This window comes from Scyliorhinus torazame, chromosome 21, assembly GCF_047496885.1.
Source record: "Scyliorhinus torazame isolate Kashiwa2021f chromosome 21, sScyTor2.1, whole genome shotgun sequence".
Lineage (NCBI taxonomy): Eukaryota > Metazoa > Chordata > Chondrichthyes > Carcharhiniformes > Scyliorhinidae > Scyliorhinus > Scyliorhinus torazame.
In genome coordinates, this window is record NC_092727.1 from 61,606,528 (window position 1) to 61,628,103 (window position 21,576).

Consider the following 21,576-nt stretch of genomic DNA (forward strand, 5'->3'; position numbering starts at 1 on the left):
GGTCACAATTTGGATTGGTTTCTTATTAATTTGGGCATATTCCTTGACCACCTCTTTAAGCCTAATATCCTCTCCACTCCAGGTTAGCTTCTTCTACAAAATTGATCAATTTCTATTGTGATTCTGATTCTAGGCTTTTGGAATCCCTGTCGGCGAAAGATATGCTACTTTACCCCTTCAACCAGACTGATAGGGTGTCATGAGACTGCTTTTCTGATGGCAAGTAATACATTTCTATGAACTAAACACTGGCAAAACAAATAATGGTTGGCTCCTGTACAGATTAGACTTCGGCGCATATTCAATCCATTCCCCCAGCTGTTGGTTCAGAGTGAATGCAGTGAACAAATTTAGAATCAGTCTGGTGCGAAACCTGGCTTCAACCACTTCTGTATAAAGCCACCCCTGCCCATACTGCTTTCCCGTCATCATCAAACCACTCATCTACTGGTTCCTTGATTATCTCAAGCCTTGACTAGATACATTCAAAGCTTTTACTGGTTCCAGATCTGTATTTGCATCATCCTGCATCCTGATTCTGCTGTCCTTTGTATTTGCCTTCCCATCACCAGTGGCAGGGCCTTCAGTCATTATAGCCCTGCATTCTAGAATTTCCTTCCTGACTCTTCCACTTGGAATACCTCATTAGGTCTGCACAAAGCTTCTGTTAACCAAGTCATTCATCGCCCTTAGCTCCTGCTTGCTGTGCCCTTCTTTGTAAAGTATCTTAAGATATTTTATTTAATCTCAGCATAGGGCCTAAGGACTACCCATGGTGGATGTCGGGTGAGTTGGCATGGTCGACATAAGACAGGCCCAGCCCGCCTCTACACCCATTCCAGGTTCGCGCGGCCTGACTCCCAGGTCTGACATTCGGTCAGGCACTTTTAGTAGTCAAGTTCATGAAGAAGGGAATTCTCCTGACTCTGTGCACCTGACCTGCGGATGAAAATCTAGGCCCAGGATGAACAGAATAAAAATAAAGAATCTTCCATTTCAGATGGAGATGAGGAGAATTCCTTTCTTGGAGGTTTGTTAATCTGTTAAGGGCACCAGATGGTTACATGACCTCTAATGCTCCATAATCTCTAACAACAACCCCTAACTCCCTCCTGTAAAGTACTCATCATTCTGTTCAAATTCCTTCTGCTTAGCTTCCATCCTGGGCGCAGCTTCGATCATTCTGGTCAAAGGCACCAAGAATATTGGAACAAAAGCAAAATACTGTGGATGCTGGAAATATGAAATAAACAGAAGTAATATTGGAAAAACTCAGATCTGCCGGTATCTGAGGAAATGGGTTACAACAACAACAAAGAACAAAGAAAAGAACAGCACAGGAACAGTCCCTTCGGCCCTCCAAGCCTGCGCCGACCATGCTGCCTGTCGAAACTAAATTCTTCTACACTTCCGTGGTCCGTATCCCTCTATTCCCATCCTATTCATGTATTTATCAAGATGCCCCTTAAACGTCACTATCGTCCCTACTTCCTCCGGCAGCGAGTTCCAGGCACCCACTACCCTCTGTGTAAAAGACTTGCTTCGCACCTTAAACCTATGCCCCCTAGTAATTGACCCCTCTACCCTGGGAAAAAGTCTCTGACTATCCACTCTGTCTATGCCCCTCATAATTTTGTAGACCTCTATCAGATCGCCCCTCAACCTTCGTCGTTCCAGTGAGAATAAACCGAGTTTATTCAACCTCTCCTCATAGCTAATGCCCTCCATACCAATCAACATCTTGGTAAATCTCTTCTGCACCCTCTCTAAAGCATCCACATCCTTCTGGCAGTGTGGCGACCAGAATTGAATACTATACTTCAAGTGTGTCCTAACTAAGGTTCTATACAGCTGCAACATGACTTGCCAATTTTTATACTTGATGCCCCAGCCAATGAAGGCAAGCATGCAGTATGCCTTCTTGACTACTTTCTCCACCTGTGCTGCCCCTTTCAGTGACCTGTGGACCTACCAATACGCGAGCGTTCTACCATTCAATGTATATTCCCTACCTGTATTAGACCTTCCAAAATGCATTACCTCACATTTGTCTGGATTAAACTCCATCTTCCCATACCAGCCTCCCCGAACAGGCGCCGGAATGTGGCGACTAGGGGCTATTCACAGTAACTTCATTGAAGCCTACTTGTGACAATAAGCGATTTTCATTTCATTTTTCATTTCATCTGCCATCGATCCGCCCAATTTTCCAAACAATCTAAATCCTGCTGTATCCTCGGACAGTCCTCATCGCTATCCGCAATTCCACCAACCTTTGTGTCGTCCACAAACTTACGAATCAGACCAGTTACATTTTCCTCCAAATCATTTGTATATACTACGAACAGCAGAGGTCCCAACACTGATCCCTGCCGAACACCACTAGTCACAGCCCTCCAATGAGAAAAGCACCCTTTCATTGCTACTCTCTGCCTTCTATGACCTAGCCAATTCTGCATCCATTTTGCCAGCTCACCTCTGATCCAGTGTGACTTCACCTTTTGTACCAGTCTGCCATGAGGGACTTTGTCAAAGGCCTTACTGAAGTCCACTGCCCTATCTGCATCAATCATCTTTGTGACCTCCTCAAAAAACTCTATCAAGTTAGTGAGACACGACCTCCGCCCTCTCTAAAGGGGGGTGGGCACGGGAGCAATAGGTCAGAAGGTGAGAGCATTGAGGGAGAACTAAGGAATAGGGACAGTGTGGCTCTGAGGCCGAGCAGACAGTGAGATGTTGCTGAACACAGCGGGTCTGGTGGCCTGAAGTGCATATGTTTTAATGCAAGAAGTATTACGGGTAAGGCAGATGAACTTAGAGCTTGGATTAGTACTTGGAACTATGATGTTGTTGCCATTACAGAGATCTGGTTGAGGGAAGGGCAGGATTGGCAGCTAAACGTTCCAGGATTTAGATGTTTCAGGCGGGATAGAGGGGGATGTAAAAGGGGAGGCGGAGTTGCGCTACTGGTTCGGGAGAATATCACAGCTGTACTGCGAGAGGACACCTCAGAGGGCAGTGAGGCTATATGGGTAGAGATCAGGAACAAGAAGGGTGCAGTCACAATGTTGGGGGTTTACTACAGGCCTCCCAACAGCCAGCGGGAGATAGAGGAGCAGATAGGTAGACAGATTTTGGAAAAGAGTAAAAACAACAGGGTTGTGGTGATGGGAGACTTCAACTTCCCCAATATTGACTGGGACTCACTTAGTGCCAGGGGCTTAAACGGGGCGGAGTTTGTAAGGAGCATCCAGGAGGGCTTCTTAAAACAATATGTAGACAGTCCAACTAGGGAAGGGGCGGTACTGGACCTGGTATTGGGGAATGAGCCCGGCCAGGTGGTAGATGTTTCAGTAGGGGAGCATTTCGGTAACAGTGACCACAATTCAGCAAGTTTTAAAGTACTGGTGGACAAGGATAAGAGTGGTCCTAGGATGAATGTGCTAAATTGGGGGAAGGGTAATTATAACAATATTAGGCGGGAACTGAAGAACATAGATTGAGGGCGGATGTTTGAGGGCAAATCAACATCTGACATGTGGGAGGCTTTCAAGTGGCAGTTGAAAGGAATTCAGGACCGACATGTTCCTGTGAGGAAGAAGGATAAATACGGCAATTTTCGGGAACCTTGGATGACGAGAGATATTGTAGGCCTCGTCAAAAAGAAAAAGGAGGCGTTTGTCAGGGCTAAAAGGCTGGGAACAGACGAAGCCTGCGTGGAATATAAGGAAAGTAGGAAGGAACTTAAGCAAGGAGTCAGGAGGGCTAGAAGGGGTCACGAAAAGTCACTGGCAAATAGGGTTAAGGAAAATCCCAAGGCTTTTTACACGTACATAAAAAGCAAGAGGGTAGCCAGGGAAAGGGTTGGCCCACTGAAGGATAGGCAAGGGAATCTATGTGTGGAGCCAGAGGAAATGGGCGAGGTACTAAATGAATACTTTGCATCAGTATTCACCAAAGAGAAGAAATTGGTAGATGTTGAGTCTGGAGAAGGGTGTGTAGATAGCCTGGGTCACATTGAGATCCATAAAGACGAGGTGTTGGGTGTCTTAAAAAATATTAAGGTAGATAAGTCCCCAGGGCCAGATGGGATCTACCCCAGAATACTGAAGGAGGCTGGAGAGGAAATTGCTGAGGCCTTGACAGAAATCTTTGGATCTTCGCTGTCTTCAGGGGATGTCCCGGAGGACTGGAGAATAGCCAATGTTGTTCCTCTGTTTAAGAAGGGTAGCAAGGATAATCCCGGGAACTACAGGCCGGTGAGCCTTACTTCAGTGGTAGGGAAATTACTGGAGAGAATTCTTCGAGACAGGATCTACTCCCATTTGGAAGCAAATGGACGTATTAGTGAGAGGCAGCACGGTTTTGTGAAGGGGAGGTTGTGTCTCACTAACTTGATAGAGTTTTTCGAGGAGGTCACTAAGATGATTGATGCAGGTAGGGCAGTGGATGTTGTCTATATGGACTTCAGTAAGGCCTTTGACAAGGTCCCTCATGGTAGACTAGTACAAAAGGTGAAGTCACACGGGATCAGGGGTGAGCTGGCAAGGTGGATACAGAACTGGCTAGGCCATAGAAGGCAGAGAGTAGCAATGGAAGGATGCTTTTCTCATTGGAGGGCTGTGACCAGTGGTGTTCCACAGGGATCAGTGCTGGGACCTTTGCTCTTTGTAGTATATATAAATGATTTGGAGGAAAATGTAACTGGTCTGATTAGTAAGTTTGCAGACGACACAAAGGTTGGTGGAATTGCGGATAGCGATGAGGACTGTCGGAGGATACAGCAGGATTTAGATTGTTTGGAGACTTGGGCGGAGAGATGGCAGATGGAGTTTAATCCGGACAAATGTGAGGTAATGCATTTTGGAAGGTCTAATGCAGGTAGGGAATATACAGTGAATGGTAGAACCCTCAAGAGTATTGAAAGTCAAAGAGATCTAGGTGTACAGGTCCACAGGTCATTGAAAGGGGCAACACAGGTGGAGAAGGTAGTCAAGAAGGCATACGGCATGCTTGCCTTCATTGGCCGGGGCATTGAGTATAAGAATTGGCAAGTCATGTTGCAGCTGTATAGAACCTTAGTTAGGCCACACTTGGAGTATAGTGTTCAATTCTGGTCGGCACACTACCAGAAGGATGTGGAGGCTTTCGAGAGGGTGCAGAAGAGATTTACCAGAGTGTTGCCTGGTATGGAGGGCATTAGCTATGAGGAGCGGTTGAATAAACTCGGTTTGTTCTCACTGGAACGAAGGAGGTTGAGGGGAGACCTGATAGAGGTATACAAAATTATGAGGGGCATAGACAGAGTGGATAGTCAGAGGCTTTTCCCCAGGGTAGAGGGGTCAATTACTAGGGGGCATAGGCTTAAGGTGAGAGGGGCAAGGTTTAGAGTAGATGTACGAGGCAAGTTTTTTACGCAGAGGGTAGTGGGTGCCTGGAACTCGCTACCGGAGGAGGTGGTGGAAGCAGGGACAATAGTGACATTTAAGGGGCATCTTGACAAATACATGAATAGGATGGGAATAGAGGGATACGGACCCAGGAAGTGTAGAAGATTGTAGTTTAGTCGGGCAGCATGGTCGGCACGGGCTTGGAGGGCCGAAGGGCCTGTTCCTGTGCTGTACATTTCTTTGTTCTTTGTTCCCCTTCACAAAACCGTGCTGCCTCTCGCTAACACGTCCACTTGCTTCCAAATGGGAACAGATCCTGTCTCGAAGAATTCTCTCCAGTAATTTCCATACCACTGACGTAAGGCTCACCAGCCTGTAGTTCCCTGGATTATCCTTGCTACCCTTCTTGAACAAAGGAACAACATTGACTATTCTCCAGTCCTCCGGGACATCATCTGAAGACAATGAGGATCCAAAGATGTCGGTCAAGGCCTCAGTAATTTCCTCTCTTGCCTCCTTCAGTATTCTGGGGTAGCTCGCATCAGGCCCTGGGACTTATCCACCTTAATATTTTTCAAGACGCTCAACACCTCTTCTTTTTGGATCTCAATGTGACCCAGGCTATCTACATACCCTTCTCCAGACTCAACATCCACCAATTCCTTCTCTTTGGTGAATAGTGATGCAAAGTATTCATTTAGTACCTCGCCCATTTCCTCTGGCTCCACATGTAGATTCCCTCTCCTCTCCTTCAGTGGGCCAACCCTTTCCCTGGCTACCCTCTTGCTTTTTATGTACGTGTAAAAAGCCTTGGGCGAAGAGTCATGTTCAACTTGACATGGTAACTCTGTTTCTCTCTCCACAGATAATACCATAATGTACCAAGAACATCCTTTATTTCCATGAGCACAATACAGTGTATTTTCATGTCATCTCTGCAGTATTTAACATAGTCAAGCATTCCACATTTTTCTACATGACTTCATGAGTCAACTTGGATCAACTCCTTTTTGACACAATGGTTAGTTTACCTCCTCCAACAGCTTCGCTTCCTATTCCCATTTGGCAGGCTCCCAAATCTTCCTTCTAACCCGCTCCTGTATGGGGTGTCCCACAGAAATATCCTTAGGTATGGGATCAGCTTCCATGTTTACATTTATTATACCCAACTCCATATCTGTACTATTGTTCGACTGCTTTCTCCACTGCATTTCAAGATCTTGTATCCAAAGCTGTCTCTTCCATCGCGCCTTCTTTCAAGTCTCCTTATTCTCCTATTATTCCTCACTTTCCATTTATTCCGCAAAGGGTCTCAGGACATTTATTTAAGACACTGCGTTGTTAGTAATCTTGTGGGCTGGGTGTCATTTCCATATCAACTTACTTATGAATACTGATGTAAGCAGTGGTACTTGTACAGCCTGTTGACAATGCTTCGAATATGATCGAAGTGTCCACTCGTGATAGTCCCGATCCCCCGACATCCGGACGAACATAAATCCCACCAAACCCGAGTTGAGCAGCTTTCCTCATTACCTCCACAGGAAAGTGTTCCTGTTCAACATTGAAATACAGAAATTATAAAAAGTTATAACCCCAAAACAAAATTCAAAGAAAATTTTGAGAAAATGTACGCTTCTAAATTGTAGAATGATACAGCAAGCATAAAGTATCTACATCAAGCCATACAAGTGCCTAGCTTCTGCTCAGACCCATTCTATATTCCAGTAAAGGTTTGAAAGTAGTAAATTGTGTTGGTTTAGCAACAGATATAGTACTTAGAGACAACATTCTCAAAGGAACAAGCAGAATATTTGCAGTGATAGTAAGACCTATCATTTGGCAAAGACAGCCAAATTATATTGTGGAGCAGTGAATGCTCCTTTTAGGCAAAGGCAACAACATACAAGAATTGCCTCCTTTTGTGCTGCAGATGTTACATACTGGAACCTTAGCTTTGTTTAACGGAGTGATTAATTGACAAGTTGTGAGACATTGTGGAACAGGTGCATTCTTGGGAGAGGGAGCTGAAACAAAGCTATCAGAGCAAATTTAAAAGTGTAAATTGCCCTCATTAAGAATAAAGCAAAAAAAATTTATAATAGAATCAAAGTTTAAACTTTCCTACATTTCACCTAACTCAGAACTTTAAATTAATTTGTGTTTTATTTTCAGTGAGTTGCTGCTGAGAAAAAGTGGAAGCTGGGTTGGACTTGCACTGGAGTAGAGCAGAATCAATCTGTCTGAAATTCAACTAGCTTTGATGAAGATTAAGGATTGAATAAATGTGAGGGGAGTATTACAGTGCCAAGCAGCACTAAATAATGTGAGGCAAAGGCTGGGATGCTACATATAGAGATAGATGAGGGGAGTTAATTTGAAGCGGGCCTAGATTTTCTGGTCAGCAGCAAAGCTATGCTATTCACCACTAAGCTCAATGAAAGCTACCTACAAATATCCTTTTTCCCCTTTCTCCACAGCTGTTAAGTCCAGTGCCAAATCAAAGTGATGTGTGGCTCTGGCCCAAAGCCTGCTCGGAAATGTGGCCAAGTAAAAGAGACACTGAAGAAACAAAAGAGACATTAAGAGTGGAGAGTGACCCCGACAGCAAGATCCATTGTTATCGACAAAAGGTGCCAGAGGCTAGAGCTGGAAATAAGGTCTGGGAATGATCACCCGAGAAGAGGATGAGTTATATGTGGGTATGTGGGTGTCAAATATAATGGGCCATAAACATTAGTATTTTCTGTGGTCTGTCCGATGAAAGGGGATGCGGTCATCGGTTACGTGTCGGAATGCACGTAGGCAATCAGACACAGTCCCAAGAAAGAGATAAATATCAGAAGTAACCAAGGTATGCAAAACCTCGAGGAAGACCAATTGCAGAAGACCTCAAACCTCAAGCATAAAGACTGAGTCCGATCTCCGCTTGTGCCCGGCCAGTGCGGTTAGGTGGGTGGTGAAGTCTCCACAAGTCCACAAAGTTATTAGATGAATATTAACAGTCTAACTTATGCTTATGAACTTATAGTGGTAGTACAGGAAGGTAGAATCATTTGTGTGCTTTGGATAGTGTATAATAAACCTCTTTTGGAGGAGTGATAAGCTTTGGGATTTTTATGTTGTGTTTAATAAAGAAATGATTTGATTCAAAGTTAAAGGTGTTATGTCTATCAATCGACTGAGCAAGGGTCCCAGTCAACAAATGACTTGCTGAGTGTGGAGGCAGTAATGTCAGCAAGTATCATCTTGCAATTAATTGTAGTATTCACAGGCAGCACACAAAGTCAAATGCACCTAAAGTCCTTCATTTTTCATTTTAATTTACAGATAGTGAAAAAATGTATGACTGTATTTAGCTATGAAAATAAAGATACAGACTTCTCAAGATAAAAAAGTAAAATCTGTTGAATTTTTAATCATCGAGGAAAGATTTGACATTCCCCAAATACAAAATGAGTTATTTCAGGGGTGAGGGTCCTTAGCAGTAATTATGATGTTAATGCGCCAAAAAACATCAAGTTATATCCCATTCAATAAAGTACAGCTTTTCCAAGGTTTTACATTGAGACAAACGGTAGTCAAATCATGATCGCAATGCAGATTGTACTCGGGTAACTGCTATAGCTCAATTTCTCAAGTAATGCAGACTTACAGCAACTTCTCAATTTCTGCATTATTCTCTATATGGTCCAACCCCTGAGATTGAGTCATGATGGTGAATACTGAGCTTAGATGCCTTTACCACAGCACAATCCAAGTCATTGTAATATACATAATCACTCCAATTTAAAATGCATTCTGTTCGATTTGAGAAACAGGTTTATTCCATTTTAAGTTTGATAGTTAATGGTTTCTAACCGATGTTACTGGTTAATGTTGTGATTGCAAATATACACTGAAGGAACAGCAATGACAGCATTACACTGATTCAAAATTATTCAACAATTACAGTTCAAAACTTATTAAATCAAGCAAACACACTGTAGGAAAGAACAAAAAACCCTGCCTAGCCTTTTAGAAATGTAACTTTAGTACAGTGCCAAAAGACTCTGCATCAATACTCTCGGTGAACAGATGTTGATTTTTCTTCCTGGCTCTCTCATAGAAAAGGCTCAAAAGAACATCAAATCTTATCTACACTTCTCATTGTCTTGGTGTGCCAGCTTTGATTTCCCAACCCTAGTTGCTCTTAGAAGGTGGCGGTGAGCCTTCTCCTTAATTTGCTATATTCTTTGTGGTGAATTGGGTGAGATTGGGAAGGGAACCTGGAGGGGACGATATTCCCAAGCCTAGATCATAGCCATGAAGGTCGTAGGATTGCTGTTTGCATTGTGTGGACAGTACACACTGCAGCCGTGGTACACTGATGGTGGAGGAAATTTTAGACGAGTGGATAGGATCTTAATTAAATGGGATGCTACATCCTGGATGGCATCAAGCATCTTGATAGCTGCTGAAGCTGTACATTCCAGGCAAGTGGAATATGGTCCATGACACTCCTGACTTATGTCTTGTAGATGGACAGGCGTTAAGGAGTCAGAAGGTGGGCTACTCGCTGCAGAATTCCCAGCCTCTGACGTACTCTTGTAGCCACGACAATTTTTTGGGTTCTTTTCCCAGCTGTTTATAAATATTTTTATTCCAAAAATTTCAAATTATCACATACAAAATGATCCAAAATATGTTTTTTTTTTTTTTTTTTAAAATAGCAATAACCCCAAATCTCCCCCTCCTTCTCCTGACCCAACCTCCACCAACTCCCCCTAGTTGCCGGCCACAAACAAGTCCTTAAAGGTGATGAAGAGCTTCCACCTGGAATAGAACCTTTCATCGGACCCTCTAATAACATGCTTAATCTTTTCCAGTCTCACAAACTTTGAGAAGTCCCCAATCATGCCAAAGCCTTAGATGGCGCCCTCCAGGTGCACCGGCGAGTCCGACACCCCAAAGATCGCCACCAATGGACACGGCTCCAGCCTGACTCCCATAATCTCCGACATAGTCTCTAAACCGGAGACCCAAACCTCAAAAAACTTAGGGCAGGACCAGAACATGTGTGAATAGTTTGCAGGCCACTTCGAACAACACCCACATTTGTCTCTATTCCGGGTAAGAACCCACTCGTGCGCGCTCCAGTCAAGTGCGCCCTGTGAACTATTTGAAACTGCATCAAGCTCAGCCTGGGAAAAGAGGTGGAATACACCCACGCAAGTCTCACCCCAGCCACCTCCCTCCACCTCCAGGGCAAGCTCCTCTTCCCATTTCCCCTTTACTTCCTTCAATGGTGCTCTCCCTATCTCCAACAACCACCCAGAAATATCGGAAATCTCTATCTCATTTCGAGATAGCATCCTATCCATAAGCGTAGGTCCCGGTGACCGAGAGAACAAAGACAGCTCCTTATGAACAAAGTTCCTCAACTGCAAACACCTAAACAAAATCCCCCTCGGGAGTTGAAATTTCTCCCTATTTCCTCCAAATTCCATAAACCTACCTTCTACAAACAAATCCCTGAACCTTTCGACCCCTTCCTCCTCCAAATCTTTTTTCTTTTTAAAAAAAATTTAGTGTACCCAATTCATTTTTCCAATTAAGGGGCAATTTAACATGGCCAATCCACCTTCCCTGCACATCTTTGGGTTGTGGGGGCTAAACCCACGCAAACACGGGGAGAATGTGCAAACTCCACACGGACAGTGACCCAGAGCCAGGATCAAACCTGGGACCTCGGCGCCGTGAGGCAGGAATGCTAATCACTGTGCCACCATGCTGCCCCCCTCCTCCAAATCTTATACATTGCTCCCATTTAAAATGTTGCCTAAATTGGTTCCAAATCCATAAGAGATGCCACCACCACCGGGCTCGCAGAGAAACTGGCCGGGGCGATCATAGAATTTACAGTGCAGAGAGAATGGAAGAGGAGCCATCATCAACGTCTTTGACACGAACCTACACAGGAAGCCTCCTCCATCTGCCCCCACCTTAGCACCAGCTCCTTCAACCACTTCACATTTTCTCGATGTTTACCCACTAGTAATAGTTCACCTGAGGAAGGAGCTGCGCTCCGAAAGCTTGTGATTCGAAACAAATCTGTTGGACTTTAACCTGGTGTTGTAAGACTTCTTACTGTACTAATAGATAAGATTCGGTAGCGCCAACCCCATGATTGCCACATCCCCTGCAGGAAGGCTCTTCAAAACATGGGAGTCTTACCCACTCAGATAAAGCCCAAGATTAACTTATCAACCGTAATGAAAAAAGATTTAGGGAGGAAGATCGTGAGACACTGGAACACAAATAAGAACCTCGGTAGAATGTTCATTTTGACTGGCTGCACTCTCCCTGCCACGGACAACGGGAGGGCATCCAGATCTTTTAAGTTCCCCTTCACCCTCTCCACCTGACTGGCCAGGTTCAATTTATGCAGCAAGGCCCAGTCATGAGCCACCTGAATCCCTAAATACCTAAACCTTGTCTTGGCCAGCCTAAACATTAGCCTTCCCAAATCCACTTCCTTCCCCAGGGGATTCACCGAGAAGATCTTGCTCTTAGTCACTTTCAATTTGTACTCGGAAAAGGATGCAAACCTCCTCAACAGCTCCATTATCCTCCCCACACTAGAGAAAGGATCTGAAACAGGTCATCCGCATAAAAGGACACCCGATGCTCCTTACTCCCCCACTCTATGCCCCTCCACCCACCTGATGATCTAAGCGAAATGGCCAATGGCTCAATCGCCGGCACAAACAGTAACGGGGACAATGGGCATCCCTGCCCCTGTACAACCATAAGTACCCTGAACTCACATCGTTGGACTGCACATTGCCGTGGGGGCACCAAACAGCAGTGAGACGTCCGGTAGCAGCCATGGAGTGAGTGGTTGAATACAGGGCAGCTCCGGCTTGAAGGTGTGGATTTGAGCTCTTTTTACATGAAAATGGGGGAATTTTGACAGGAAAGTGTAGCTGAAGGTGTGGAGGAGAAGTTCCCCCGGGAATGGCATGTCTATTGGTTATAAAACCCGGCTGAAGGTGTTCCCCCCGGGAATGGCATGTATGCTGGCTATAAAACCCTGGCCAAGGAACTGAAAGAAACCTGTCGCCCAGCAACAATTGGAAAGATGGCAGAGGGAGACGGCTGTTGCAAGCTGGACAACCCCAGATGGAGCAATTGATGGCGTTCAAAGTTCCGCCAACAATAAAAAGAAATGCAGGAAGACAGTTCCAAGGCCATTGAAGGAGCAATTGCACCCGTGAAAGGTTCGATGGAAAGAGTCGAGAAGTGCTTGTAGGCACAAAGGTCGCAGATCCAGGGAGAAGCGAGACTGCGAATGGGAGGGGAACAAGGTCAGGACATTGGAGAGGAGCTGGCAAAAAGGCGTGCAGGCCAAGGCGGCTCTTTATGAAAATCGCTTATTGTCACAAGTAACTTCAAATTAAGTTACTGTGAAAAGCCCCTAGTCGCCACATTCCGGCACCTGTTCGGGGAGGCTGGTACGGGAATTGAACCGTGCTGCTGGCCTGCCTTGGTCTGCTTTCAAAGCCAGCGACTTAGCCTTGTGCTAACCAGCCCCCTATCGAAGGCAGATCAAGTGTGGGGTGCTCTATCCAGCAAAACTGTGGGTGACGTTTGAAGACGTTGAGTCCCTGTTTGAGCATGGTCTCGAGACTTGTGGCTACCGTGGGGGATGCTGCGGGGGTGACTTTGTTGAGTTCCCGGTAATTGATGGTCAGTCGCCATGATCCATCGGGCTTTCTCACTGGCCAAATCGGGGCATTATTAGTGGAGGCTACTGATCTGAGTACGCCGTTACAATTTGTCACCATGCGTGACTCCCTCATTTTTTTTTTTAAACCGAATATTCAGGACAAGACACACTTAAAAGTACTGAAACAGTGCGAGCCGTCTCGCAGGCTGTGCGATTTACCATCCAAATGTTTGAGGATGTAAATAGCATAGGGATGGCAACCTAAGGGTTGCCGGAAAACAAATCAAAACTTTTTGAACCAAAAGTGCCGAAATGAGGTGCGTATGGGATGCGACGGGTAAGAATTGGATGGAATCCCCGGGTAGGACGGTGACCAATGCAGTGTGTGCTCTACCCGAGCGTAGCTGACCAGAGGGGGGTCCTCAGGCAGGGCAGAGACCAATGCCGTTTCTTCACTGCCTGAGCAACCGGCAAGAACGGGCAAGAAATGTAGTCATTGTGGGGGGTTGCCGTAAAGGTTCTACCTTCGAACCAGAAGAGCAGTTAGTAACGGGGGTCTGGCAAGCTCTCAGCGATTTCTGCCGATGAGCGTGCGGGCAAGTTCTCAAAGGCTTCTGCATACAAATAAGGCGTGGGGTCTTGGAAAAAATTTCCGATCTTACAAACAACATTTAACAATACCACTACAAGAACTTCCAATTGCGGCGATGACCAGCTAAGCCGCACGTTTCGGCACCTCCCGTTTCAATGGACTTTTGGGCTCTTATCGGGAGCCCCAACGGAAATTTTTTACGGACAAACCCATTTTAATTTTTTTCTCCCTCCCCCCCCGAGGGGGGACACACGAAGAAATGTGGGCGCCGGTGGGGAAGGGGAGAGGGAGCTGCGCCACTAGGGGCGGGGCCGAGAGGGAAGCACGGGGCTTTTTCCCGCGCTATGGAAATTGCGGCGGGAAAAGTGGGCGCAGGAAGGAAGGGGGCCTCACACGCAGGGAGGCCAAGGGTAAACGGGGGAAGCCGAGGTCAGCCAGAGTTTGCTGACTCCCGGAAGCAATATGGGGGAGCAATCAAGCTAGAAGGGAATCTAGCCGGGTGATTGCAAGGTGAGGCGGTGGTGCTGGCGAACGTATACGGCCCGAACTGGGATGACGCGGGTTTTATGAAGCGTATGTTGGGGCTCATCCCGGACCTAGAGATGGGAAATTTGGTAATGGGGGGGGACGGGACTTCAACATGGTGCTGGACCGGTCCAGATCTAGGACCGGGAGGAGGCCGGCAGCAGCCAAGGTGCTTAAGGGGTTTATGGAGCAGATGGGAGGAGTAGATCCTTGGAGATTTGCTAGACCGAGGAGTAAAGAGTTTTCCTTCTTCTCCCACGTCCATAAAGTATACTCCCGGATAGACTTTTTTGTCCTAGGAAGGGCGCTGACCCCGAAAGTGGTAGGAACGGAATATTCGGCTATAGCCGTTTCAGATCACGCCCCACATTGGGTGGATCTGGATCCAGGAGAGGAGAAGGAGCAGCGCCCACTTTGGAGATTAGACATGGGACTGTTGGCGGACGAGGGGGTATGTGGAAGGGTGAGGGGATGTATTGAAAGATACCTAGAGGTCAATGATGATGGAGCGGTCCAGGTGGGAGTAGTATGGGAGGCGCTGAAGGCGGTGGTTAGGGGGAGCTGATTTTCATAAGAGCCCACAGGGGGAAACAAGAGGGTAAAGAAAGGGAGAGACTGATTGGGGAGATTCTGAGGGTGGATAGGCAATATGCGGAGGCCCCGGATGAAGGGCTATACAGGGAAAGACGGAGACTACAGACGGAGTTTGACCTGCTGACCACGGGTAAGGCGGAGATGCAGTGGAGGAAGGCACAGGGAATACAATACGAATATGGGGAAAAGGCGAGCCGATTGCTGGCCCAACAACTTAGGAAGAGGGGGGCGGCGAGAGAGATCGGAGGAGTTAGGGACGGGGAGGGAAGGATGGAGCAGAGAGCGGGGAGGGTGAACGGGGTGTTTAAGTCATTTTATGAGAGGCTGTATAAGTCCCAACCCCCGGAGGGGAAAGAGGGAATGATACACTTCCTGGACCAGCTGGAGTTCCCGAGGGTTGAGGAGCAGGAGGTGGCAGGTTTGGGAGCGCAGATTGAGGTGGAGGAGGTGATTAAAGGAATTGGGAACATGCAGGCAGGAAAGGCCCCGGGACCAGATTGGTTCCCGGTGGAATTTTACAGGAAATATGTGGACCTACTGGCCACACTCCTGACGAGAACCTTTAACGAGGCTATGGAAAGGGGGATGCTACTCCCGACAATGTCGGAGGCGACGATATCGTTGATCCTGAAACGAGACAAAGACCCGCTGCAGTGCGGGTCATACAGGCCCATCTCCCTCCTAAATGTAGATGCCAAGTTACTAGCCAAAGTGATGGCGACAAGGATAGAGGACTGTGTCCCAGGGGTGGTACATGACGACCAGACAGGGTTTGTTAAAGGGAGGCAATTGAATGCCAATATACGAAGGTTGCTGGGGGTGATGATGATGTCCCCACCGGAGGGGGAGGCGGAGATAGTGGTGGCGATGGATGCAGAGAAGGCATTTGATAGAGTGGAGTGGGACTACCTGTGGGAGGTACTGAAGAGATTTGGATTTGGAGAGGGGTTCATCAGATGGGTTCAGCTCCTGTACGGGGCCCCGGTGGCAAGCGTGGTTACAAACAGGCAACGATCCGACTATTTCCGATTACATAGGGGCACAAGACAGGGGTGCCCCCTGTCCCCGTTACTGTTCGCGTTGGCAATCGAGCCATTGGCCATAGCGCTGAGGGGCTCTAAGAAGTGGAGGGGGGTGCTCAGAAGAGGAGAGGAACATCGGGTGTCATTATATGCGGATGATTTGCTGCTATATGTGGCGGACCCAGTGGAGGGGATGCCAGAGATAATGCAGATGCTCAGGGAGTTTGGAGAGTTCTCGGGATATAAATTGAATATGGGAAAGAGTGAACTTTTTGTGATGCACCCCGGGGAACAGGGCAAGGGGATAGACGGTCTGCCGCTGAGGAGAGTAGCAAGGGATTTTCGATATCTAGGGATCCAGGTGGCCAGGAACTGGGGAACCTTGCATAAACTTAACTTGACGCGACTGGTAGAGCAGATGGAGGAGGACTTTAAGAGGTGGGACATGGTGCCCCTGTCATTGGCGGGCAGAGTACAGGCGGTTAAAATGGTGGTCCTCCCGAGGTTTCTTTTCGTGTTTCAGTGCCTCCCCATACTGATTACAAAGGCCTTTTTCAAGAAAGTGGACATGAGTATTATGAGCTTTGTGTGGGCTGGAAAGACCCTGAGGGTAAAGAGGGGTTTCCTGCAGCGCAGTAGGGACAGAGGGGTACTGGCACTGCCGAGTCTGAGTGACTATTATTGGGCCGCCAACGTGTCCATGATATGTAAGTGGATGAGGGAAGAAGAAGGGGCAGCGTGGAAAAGACTGGAGATGGCGTCCTGTAAGGGAACAAGTTTAAAAGCACTGGCGACGGCACCGTTACCATTCCCCCCGAACAAATACACCACAAACCCAATAGTGGGGGCGACTTTGAAGATTTGGGGGCAGTGGAGACGACATAGGGGAGTGACGGGTGCCTCGGTGTGGTCCCCGATAAGGAACAATCACAGGTTCGTCCCGGGGAGGATAGATGGGGGATTGCAATCTTGGCAGCGAGCAGGAATTGGGAAGTTGAAGGACTTGTTCTTGGACGGGACGTTCGCGAGTTTGGGAGCATTGGTAGAAAAATACGGGTTGCCACCTGGGAATGTCTTCCGATATATGCAAGTGAGGGCATTTGCGAGGCAACAGGTGAGGGAATTTCCGCAGCTCCCGGCGCAAGGGATCCAGGACAGTGATTTCGGGGGCATGGGTCGGTGAAGGTACAGTGTCTGATATATATAGGGAAATGAGAGACGAGGGGGAGATCATGGTAGATGAGCTGAAAGGAAAATGGGAAGAAGAGCTGGGGGAGGAGATTGAGGAGGGGCTGTGGGCAGATGCCCTAAGTAGGGTAAATTCCTCGTCCTCGTGTGCCAGGCTTAGCCTGATCCAATTCAAGGTTCTACACAGGGCGCATATGACTGGAGCAAGGCTAAGTAGATTTTTTGGAGTGGAGGATAGGTGCGGGAGGTGCGCGGGAAGCCCGGCGAACCACACTCATGTTTTGGTCATGTCCGGTATTGCATGGGTTCTGGGTGGGTGTGGCAAGAGTGATCCCAAAGGTGGTGGGGGTCCGGGTCGAACCGAGCTGGGGGTTAGCTATATTTGGGGTTGCAGAAGAGCCGGGAGTGCAGGAGGCGAGAGAGGCCGATGTTTTGGCCTTTGCGTCCCTAGTAGCCCGGCGAAGGATTCTACTTATGTGGAAAGAAGCCAAACCCCCGGGCGTGGAGGCCTGGATAAACGACATGGCAGGGTTTATAAAATTGGAGCGAATAAAATACGCACTAAGAGGTTCGGCTCAAGGGTTCACCAGGCGGTGGCAACCGTTCCTTGACTATCTCGCAGAGCGATAAGGGAAAACAGGAAAGACAGCAGCAGCAACCGGGGGGGGGGGGGGGGGGGGGGGGGGGGGGTGTATTCGGTGTTTGGGGGGGGGGGGGTTCTTTTCTTTTTTTTTTCCATCCTAGTTGTTTATATTTATTTTTTCAGTATTATTTATTTTTTCTTGTTCTTTTTCTGCACTTGTTGTTAGTTTAATATATTGTTTGAATAACGGTCAATGTACATTTTGTTCCAAAGTTGTAAAAATGGAAAATTCTTTTTGATCGAAAAACTTTAATAAAATATATATTTTTAAAAAACAATACCACTACAAACAACATTAAACATGCTGCAGGTTCCATCAGAAAGGACACCGTTTCTCCCAAGCGGTTCCTTTTTAAAACATCATCTGGACACCTGTTATCAGTTGCGAACAGGGTCGCAAAGGGGTTCTCGCTTTGGGAGTCAGACTCAAAGTCGTCATCTTCTCCCGGATGCCATACTCTCGAATGTATAAGGGCTGATAGGGCTGCATGGTGCGATTTGGGGTCCATCTCGTCGTTCCGGACGAGCCTGTATGAGTTATCTCGGTGCCAAAAGGTGGCATCTAGTTCTGTGGGGACGGAATCGGGGTCATCGTAGGGCGGTGGTCTTTGGTGGGGTTTGTTGAGGAATGTGATGAGGAAGGGATCACTCAAATAGTGGTCAGATTCGCTGGGTGTGGGTCCTGTTGCCTGGGGATAGTCGGGAGGCGTGCTGTGGCTATTGTCCCAGTCGCTGTCGCTGCTGTCTGTGGGCGTTCCGGGGCGGAGACTAGAGGTCGGGGGTGGAGTCGAGGGCGAGTCCGTGGATGTGGTTGGCGTGTTGGGGGAGGGTTGGGATACGTTGGCTGTGGGCGGGGTGTGGTCTGCTGCGTCGAGCAAGATGTGATGTGCGTGGTTGGACTGTGGCCCATATGCCTTAAGCTGGTTAATATGGAACCACGCAGTCTTTCCGTTCCATATTAACCAGCTTAAGGCATATGGCCCACAGTCCAACCACGCACATCACATCTTGCTCGACGCAGCAAACCACACCCCGCCCACAGCCAACGTATCCCAACCCTCCCCCAACACGCCAACCACATCCACGGACTTCCATTCTGTAAGGCTATTGCAGACATAGAGGCTGTCCGAATATATGTCTGCTGGGCTGGGGAAGGAATCTGGGTGATCTACAATGTACGCCACGGCTGCTAGTTCTGCCGCCTGCGCGCTTAAGTGTCCTGGTAGTTTTAGTGAGATTTCTTCTAGGGCGCGTCCCTGCGCATCCTCGACATGTATGCCGCATCCTGTAATGCGCTTCCCTTCTAATACTGTGGAAGAACCATCCACATAAAGCCTTAAAGGTGCGCACGTGTCTGTGGGCTGGGGGCTCTGGGGTGGACTACCTATATTTCTGGGGGGGGGGGGGGGGGGGTTTGCATTAAAGGAGCCTGTGTTATGGTGCGGTGAGATGATTTCACATTCATGGGGGGTGCCTGAGTACTGGAGGTTATCGGCTAAGAAAGTGTGGGTCTTGGTCCGTTTAGCAGTGATGTCCCGTCCCTGTAAAAGGGTGCCTTTCACAGGCCGAAAATCCCTGCTCCACAGGATCTAAAAGTCTGGAGGCGTACGTCTCGGGTCTTAGCTGTTCGTGCCATTCCTGGAGGAGCACGGCCAAAAGGGTGCGGTCTGTGCTAGCTATCTCTATAGCGTAGGGGGAAAGCGGGTCTGGAACTTGTAGTGCGGGGGCTGCAATGAGGGCTCTTTTCAAAGCATCCACAGCATCCGTATGCTGCGGAAGCCATTCCCAAGGGGCTCCTTTCTTTAGGAGTTCCGAGAGGGGTGCTGCCTTGCTGGCGAAACCGTCAATGTGGTTTCGGCAGTAGCCAACCAGTCCTAAAAACGACCGGAGGGATGAAACATTCTGGGGAAGGGGCAATTTGGCAATCGAGTCAATTCTTTTGTGCTCGATCTCATGTTTACCGTGCGTGATAATTGTACCCAAATATATCACTTTGTTTTCCAAAATCTGGGCCTTTTTGGGGTTTACTTTGCAACCAATTTTCTGTAGGAGTGTCAGGAGTTCGGACAGAAGCTCGATGTGCTCTGCCTTGGTGTCTGTCTGCAGTAATAGGTCGTCCACATACTGGACCAGACATTCGGGGCGAGAGAATTTTGACAAACCATTTGCCAGCTGTCGGTGGAAAATGGAGGAGTTGTGGAATCCTTGTGGAAGGCATGTCCACGTGTACTGCTGACTTTTAAAAGTGAAGGCAAATTTGTATTGGCACGCTTTTGCCAATGGAATGGACCAGAATCCATTACTGATGTCCAAAACCGTAAAGTATTGTGAGTTGAGTCCCTGTTTGAGCATGGTCTCGGGACTTGTGGCTACCGTGGGTGATGCTGCGGGGGTGACTTTGTTGAGTTCCCGGTAATCGATGGTCAGTCGCCATGATCCATCGGGCTTTCTCACTGGCCAAATCGGGGCATTATTAGTGGAGGCTACTGATCGGAGTACGCCCTGCTCTCATCAGCTGTCGATAACTTTTGCAATTTCTACCTCTGCCTCTGCCTCTTGGGGAAATCCGTATTGCTTTTGGGGTCTAGGGTCAGGTCCTGTGATTTGAACGGGACCAGTCATCCGGCCACGGTCGTGTTTGTGGATCGCGAATGCTGTCCTGTGCTTCTGCAGAACTGCCCTAACCTGCTTGTCTGTGCTAATCGTGGTCGGGTCAAACCAGAATTCGCCGACTGCGCTAATCTTGTTTGCATATTCTCCCATTGTAAGCGTTGCAGGGGCTCTTGCGGATTTTGCCATTCTCCAGACACATTGGTTGACTGGATCAAAGGACAGGTTGTGGGAATTCATAAAATCGATGCCCAAAATGTGTTCTGCTGTGGGGGGGGGCAGGTCGACTAAGACTATGGGGTGCTTGGTGGTGATGTTGCCGATTTGAATGGGTACAGGGGCGGTGATGTGTCCCTGCTGTGAGTGGCCTGTGAAGCCGCTGAGGGTGATTGTGGCTGTAGTGGGCCACGTGTCTTTCTGGAATATGGTGGAGGAATTAATTGTGGTGCGGAACCCTCCTGTGTCCCAGAGAAATTCGATGGGCTGTCCCCGTATCTTTGCTGCAACTACTGGTCGGCTGGACCTATCCCAAAGGGTGTCGCAGACATAACTGGGGGAGCCCGAACACAGTCAGTTCCTTCCGTTCAGGTCCGTCTGGTCTGAATGGGTGCCTACACTATGGATGGGCTCTGTCCTATTCTTATTCAGAGTGCCTGCCTGCTGGGCTCTCTGTGGCTTTCGTGGGGCATTGCATTCTCGTGCAAAGTGACCTAAGTGTCCACAGTTGTAACACTCCTGTAGCTTTTGTGGGGGGCTGCTCCTGCCTTTGTTCACCCATGCGGGGCTCTGGTGCGTTTTCACCGCTTGGATGTCTGCTTCTGCCTGCTGTTCCTCGGGTTTCCTAACTGCGGGCTTGTTTTGTACAGACTGCTCCCAGGTGCGGGACAATCTTTTTAAAACCCATTTCTCATTGTGGGCTTCCTCTGAGGGGTCATAATTCGTACAGGCTTTTTGTCCTGCCTCTGTGGCATGGGAGATAAGGGTGCGGGTCCATTTTGCCATACTGTCTTTGGACAAATGGGCGCGTTCTAAACTACCGAAAACTGCTGTGAACTGGATCCACAGGCGTCCAGCAAATGCTGTGGGGTGTTCCTTCTTTTTCTGCCTGCACTTATTCAGGCCTTCTACTGGGTCACCTCTGTTGTAGCCGATCGCATCTAGGATCGCTGCGTGTATCTCTGCAAGGGTGCCTCCTCCTACATTCTGTGGGTCGGGTAGGGCTGCTACGACCGAAGGTTCTAAACTCAAAACTGTGAGCTTCACGTGCTCACGCTCGTCCAGGCCATACATGGTCGCCTGCT

General features: G+C 48.0%; 1 protein-coding gene across 3 annotated transcripts in view; it reads right to left on the bottom strand.

The window, feature by feature from the left end:
* Window positions 1-21,576, bottom strand: part of acad8 (acyl-CoA dehydrogenase family, member 8) — a 181,238-nt gene that overhangs the window by 122,657 nt on the left and 37,005 nt on the right. For all 3 annotated transcript variants that reach the window (XM_072486865.1, XM_072486863.1, XM_072486864.1), the window contains exon 3: window positions 6,775-6,944. In XM_072486865.1, the coding sequence (XP_072342966.1) occupies window positions 6,775-6,944 (170 nt within the window). The remainder of the gene's footprint in view (window positions 1-6,774; window positions 6,945-21,576) is intronic.